The sequence below is a fragment of the Nymphaea colorata genome, chromosome 11, assembly GCF_008831285.2.
Source record: "Nymphaea colorata isolate Beijing-Zhang1983 chromosome 11, ASM883128v2, whole genome shotgun sequence".
Lineage (NCBI taxonomy): Eukaryota > Viridiplantae > Streptophyta > Magnoliopsida > Nymphaeales > Nymphaeaceae > Nymphaea > Nymphaea colorata.
In genome coordinates, this window is record NC_045148.1 from 16,230,798 (window position 1) to 16,236,918 (window position 6,121).

The 6,121-nt window shown below is 42.7% G+C and overlaps 1 protein-coding gene across 2 annotated transcripts; it reads left to right on the forward strand.

The window, feature by feature from the left end:
- Nucleotides 1–380: 380 nt before the first annotated feature.
- Nucleotides 381–3,160, forward strand: LOC116264861 (ethylene-responsive transcription factor ERF118-like). 2 transcript variants are annotated; one of them, XM_031645296.2, is made up of 3 exons: nucleotides 381–810; nucleotides 927–1,193; nucleotides 1,351–3,160. In XM_031645296.2, exon 3 carries the CDS (start codon nucleotides 1,585–1,587, stop codon nucleotides 2,710–2,712), a length of 1,128 nt encoding a protein of 375 aa, XP_031501156.1. In that variant the 5' UTR covers nucleotides 381–810; nucleotides 927–1,193; nucleotides 1,351–1,584; the 3' UTR covers nucleotides 2,713–3,160. The 2 variants fall into 2 exon arrangements, with proteins under 2 accessions (XP_031501156.1, XP_031501154.1); XM_031645294.2 differs by having other exon boundaries at nucleotides 381–1,193.
- The last annotated feature ends 2,961 nt before the right edge of the window (nucleotides 3,161–6,121 follow it).

The following is a 6,121-nucleotide window of genomic DNA, read 5'->3' on the forward strand; positions in this document are numbered from 1 at the left end:
GAGAAAGGGAAATGCTTTTCTCGCGCGCCCTTCGACCAATGGGAAGCGTTGGCGCGCTTAGCATGGCGCATGGTACATGATAGATGCATGCATGCCATGCATGTTATGGGGGGAGGGCATGCGGGATGCATGACATGGGCTGCCATGTTCTTGCCCGTTACGTCCAAACCACGTTCCTTTTTCGGCCCCGCCCCTCCCCTTCTTGGACTATTTATTTATTGCCGCCTTTTTACATTTCCTCTATTTATTAACGCCACCCGGCGTGGTTAAATGCAATTTTGACCGCATAGAGAAAAGTGCGGGACAGAATAGAAAAAACAAAAGGTTACCAGAAGAGAGAGAGAGAGAGAGAGAGAGAAAACGGGAGAAGAAGATAAAGAGGGAGAGGAGGGGTTTAGACCAGAGAGGGGAGAGGCGCAGAGGGGCTGAGAGAAAGGGAGGGAGAAGAGAAAAGGAAGTGCCTGTTCTCTTCTTGGTTAGAGACTCTTCGGAATCTGTGTCTTGTTTATTTTCTCTGCCCAACCAGCATATAAACATCTCTCTCTCTCTCTCTCTCTCTCTCTGTCTGTGTTTCGCTCTGTCTGTGGAGGAGGTCGTTGCTTTTGCCGGTGCTGTTTTTGCACGCTCACCCAGTTGCAGAGACCCTTTTGTCATATTCCAAAAGGAGGAGCAGATCAACTGAGTGAGAGACGTCCACCCCTCACCAGAGCCATAGGCTTCTCATCCTCTCTGCACATCCCGACGGCGCTTTCCCCTCTTCCCTGCCTCCTCATACACTGAAAAGCCCCTCAGGAGCCGAAAAGGAGTGCTGTAAGAGACCCCCCCCCCCCACCTATCACTTTCCTATTTTCTCCTGTACCCATCTAAATAAATTCTCTTCTTAGTCTCTCTGCCTCTCTGTCTCTGTTCTGTTTCTGTCTTTTTAGGCGTTCTCCCTTTTGTTGGTTGGTGGTTTAGAAGAGGAAGGAGGGAACGAAGCAGGAGGAGGCTTTTCTCTCCTTCCTTTGTGTTTGGGGGTGTTGGATTTGGCAGAGGAGGAGGAGGAGGAGGGTGTGAATAGAGGGATTTATGTCGGCTGGCGCTGAGATTTCGATTGGAGCAAAGAAGCTCTGGCGTTTCTCTTCTTCCACCGCTTTCTTTCTTCGCATGCTTGCCATAGAACGAGGCCGAGGCATGCGCTTAACTTCAAATCGGTGAGCTCTCTCTTTTCCCTTTCTGCGTTTCTCCCGTGGTCTTGATTCCCTTTCCGTTTTGGTTTTTAATGAATTAAGTAGGTTTTGGTTCCTCGTATTTACTTTGAAAAATCATGGAAGATCTAAGCCAGCTTTGTTTCCTTTTGTGTTAAAACAGAGTGGGTTTCCGAGTTGCCAGCAGTGGGTGCAAAGAAATATTGTCCCTGCATTCTGTTTCATTCTTGTTCTTCAGAGGCGTTCTTACGTAATACCACCACCCGCCAACTTGTTGTCTTCCTTTCCTTGAAAAATCTTCTATTTTTCTTCTTCTTCTTCTCCTTCTCGTTCTTCTACTTTTTTCCTGTTCTTTCGATTTCTCCTATTCTTTGGGGCTTCTGTCGAGGGAGGGAACATGCCAGGCCCTCAAAAGCAAGCCCTCAACCAGGACAAGTTCCTGAAGAAAGGGGCTAGGAAGGGTTTTAGGAATTTTTCTGCTGAAATGTTGGAACCGGTGAGGAAGATTAGAGTCATCTGCAGCGACCCGGACGCTACCGACTCCTCGAGTGACGAAGAAGACAATGGTGGGCGTCGAAGTCGGCCCGCCCTCCTCAAGGGCCCCATTCGGAAGAAGGTGATTCAGGAGGTCGTCATCCCTTTGCCGTCTTCTTCGCGGCATGCTTCCATTGTCGACACAGAGAGCTCTGCTGACAGCAGCTCCAGGAGGAAGACGACCTCCAAGACCACCAATAACAAGACTCGCAGTCACAACCAGAGCTCCCAGAAGAGATCGAGCTACTTTCCGCCGGAGAACGGCAAGTCCGGCAAGTACAAGGGGGTCAGGCAGAGGAGATGGGGCAAGTGGGCAGCTGAGATCCGGGACCCAGTGAGGGGAGTAAGGGTCTGGCTCGGGACCTATAACACTGCAGAGGAAGCTGCCAGAGCATATGAGAAGGCGTCGAGGGAGATGGAAGAGGGAGACTCTTCCTCAATCTTGGCCGGAAGCAACAACCGGAGAGCCCCCTTTCCAGCGGCATTGAAAATAGCCCCGGTCACCTCTTCGTCGTCGGTGGCGTCAATGTCCTGCGTCTCCGACGATGACAACCGCCATTTCGCACTGTCATCTCCATCGTCCGTCCTCGACGTCTCTGCCACCTCTGACTCGGGGACGGAGCCCTATGCTTCTGGGAATGTCTTCACCAGGACCAGGAAAACTACGGATGATAACACCCCCACAGACCGGATGGGGGCCGGGGAGCAAGTTGAGTCTCCGGCAGCCGCCGCCGGGATGAGCTTAGTCGAGTTCGAGAAGGATCCTCCCATCGTTCCTTTGTGTTTGGACGATGATCTTGCTGTGCTTGGAGACCCTTTCTTCTCTGATGCTCTGGGTTCGTTTCTAGACCCCTGGGATTTGCAGGGGCTTGACGATGCTGCCGCTTGTCTTGGTGCTGGAGACGAAGCCGATGATATCTCCACTGAATGTTTGAATCTGGACATCGATTCTGAAGTCTTTTCTTGGATGGATTTTGATATTAGAGTCTGAGAGAGACTTCATTGAGCATCTTGGGATTAAACTGTTTGCTGATTTCGATATAATTTTGCAGATATTTTAGGTGGTGTGAGTGTGAGAGAAGGGAAGAGGATAGGTGTGATATTGCCTTTTTTTTTTTCCTTTTTATATTATTATTAGTCTTCGTTGATGTTGGGGGTAATGATGTATTGATGTTGAGTGAAGTTTTGTCATTCTCTTGGAAGACTGGAGAAGCTCCGATCTTCCTTGGGACGATCGTATTTTTTGTTATTGGTAAAGAGTTTTGTGTAAGAGAGAGAGAGGAGGGGAAGAGTTGCAGAGATTTAAAGCTTGGGTTTTTCTGTGCTTGTGAGCCGTCCAAGCTTTGTAACGTTACTCTTCGGGGTTTGAGTTGAGATAATGTCATTTATATGAACATCTTTCTTCCATTAAAATGTCAATGGATTTGCTCATTTTTCTATTTCCTGGTCTTCCCTATTTCGTCTGATTATGATATACTTTATGATGTGTAAATGGGTTCTTTTCTTTTTTGCTTTTTGCTTTATTTTTTTCGTATTTTTGGTTCTTGGGATAATCTTGCGGGTGGTTGGGTGGGTTTTTGTTCTCATCTCTTATGGGACCAGTGAGTGTGTTGTTGATTGATTCTTGTTGGTGTTTGAGATCTTTTTTCTTATCGTTTTCCTTTTTTTTTTTGTTTGGGGGTTTAAGAAAATAATATCAGAAATGAATGGCCTTTCATTCATCCTTTTTGGTGGTGGTGAAAGTATCGGATTCCACTGAGATCTGAGAGAAAAAAAAAGTGAGAATCGTAATCTACTATATATATATATATTACATAAATGAACTGTTTGATTATTTGATTTATTTTGATGTACCCAATGCTGTACTAGACCCTGCATGGTTTCAGAAACAGCTAGGATTCTCGTTTAAATGTTGATAAAAACCCATAAACAAGTTGATTGCAACAAGTTCTAGGTAATAGTGAAGAATCTTTACAGGGATTGTGTTCCTATCTTCGCAAATCTCGGATTTGGAGAAGTCTTTGACTATATTTACGTTTACCCACTTTCCTTTTTTTTTATTTAGATTTGTGTTCTTTCGGGGAAGTTTTTGGAAAATGCCGTCTTTTCCCATATATATAAAAGCGGTATTTAGGAAGAAAAAAAAAGGAATTGTTTTCTCGTTCCATTTATGATGTGCATTGAATATAAAAGCAGTTGTTGAAGAATTTTTCGTCTTTTTTTTTTTAAAAAAGAAAAAAGAAAAAATGGGAGTTGGGACGTAGTTTTGTATGCCCTGTTATGGATGTTAGTCGATGGGTCATGGTTTTGGAATTTCATTTCCTTTGTTTTTCTGTATTGGCTTCGGCTGAACCGATTTTCTATGTGCTTAAATTCACAAAGTCACCTTTTTTTTTTGTTTGATCTATTGGAAAGGTGACCCAAGGCGGCTTGAATTGGTATAATATAAAAATAAGATCCGGGTTGTTCTCCTGGATATGTCAACGGATCCAATTCAAATTGAACGGATGTATTCTTGACCATATCCGATTTTCGAATGTTTGCATATTTAGATTTGAATACTAATGGAAAAAATGGCATATCAGAATCCGAATCCAAAATCTAATTTCACTGGCCAAATTTTCAATTCACATACCCAAATGCAAATGACTTAAAAAAATGTAAGTGCATTGGATATATGATATTCCTTTAAAACTAAATCTGATCAAATCTGAATCCAATCACATCTTTATGTATAGTTGAATCCATTGAACGGCATTTCTTAAAATCAAACCCTACCCGATTTCTTAATCAAATGTTAATTTTCTTCCATATTCGTTTTTTTAGAGCCGGTCAGTTGAATATGAAATTGAAATCAGATATATTGACATCCCTAAGCAAAATGTGTTATTTAGTCCAATGTGTTATCTGGTCCAGTTTTAATCTGTAACAGCAAATATAATCTCAGCTGTTAATTAAAACTCGTTATTTTCGACAATATTATGGAGTTTACCATACTTCCAACTTGCCTTAGTTGCCTCCGTTTGGAAGATGTCTTTTGAGGGAAAAATTTTTCCAAATCTTCATATTACTCGAAAGATCTATAAGCTTTCAACAAAGCAATCAGTAACAAAAGCTCTAAATGCCCAAAATGCGAGTTACCAGTTTAGATTATAGACAAAGTAACTCACATCGATATGAACAAATTTCCCTCCCTTCCCTAAGTTTCCCAATATTCAGGGGAGAAAATCTAGTCTTCAATTCCATACATCCACTTTCCTTTCCATTAAAGATAGAATCTTAAGTCAGTCGATCCATGCTTGCCCGTCTATTCTGAACCATTGCTCAGAAAGGCAAGCATTACAGATAGATGGTAGACGCCATTGAGACTGCTATTTCCACAACTTGACTTTCAGGAAGAAGAAAAATAATTCGCAAAATGTTCGAGCAAACTTCTACTTTTATCCTCACATATATCTTCAGATGCGCGCATGCGCTTATGTACACATGCATGCGTGGATTAAACAAATATTTAAGTACCATGCCGGTGCACGAACAGGGAAGTCTTGTTTAAATTAATGTGCTCAAGTCAACCAGAAGCAATGAAACTGTTCAGGTTTACCAAGAAACAAGAACATTAAAATAAAAGGAGATTGATGAACTCTAATGAGTTTTGATGCTGACTAAAAAGGTAGAATTTAGCTAGAAATATAACCAAAGGGAAGCTGATATATATATAACCCGGAAATATGATCGTTCTACCTTTTCAGGCTCCTCTGTTGCTTTGTACATCAAACTCGTATGGTCTGGAATAAAGGGGAGGTGGATCTATCTCAGGCCACAGCTGTTCTGTCTGGTACTATTTAATGTATATCACTGTGCAGAGCAACAGACTATCCAGCAGGATGTTGCAGCAATCATTTAAGCAATTGGATCCTACATGTCTTTTTAGCTCTTTATTTTTTTTTTCTTCTCTCACTGTGATGAAAAGATCTGCCCATTTTGACCACTGTTCCTGTTCAAGAACAAGAGTCTTGTAATTTAATGCACGTACTCCACAGAAGTTCCGCCGATATTCCACTCTTGCCGCCAAATTCATCATGGTATAATAAATTGTTAGATAACTAGGAGCGCCGGCCGTGTCTATTTTTAACTTTCACTTACTACACGAACTAATCTTTTCATCTTGGTATAGCGTAGCTGGTCGAGTTGCAGGCCGGTGAAGATACAATCCGGCCATTACTTCATTTTTTGCAGGCACTACTCTCGAATTTAATGGAGTGATCACAAGTTTTACCCAACACAGGGGGCATGGCCTTCCATCCTGGTGGTGGGGTTCCCTCTCCCACTCACCCATCTCCCAGAATGTGAACCAACTTTTTGTTTTGTAGTTTATTTTGAGGAAATCAAAACCGTTCACT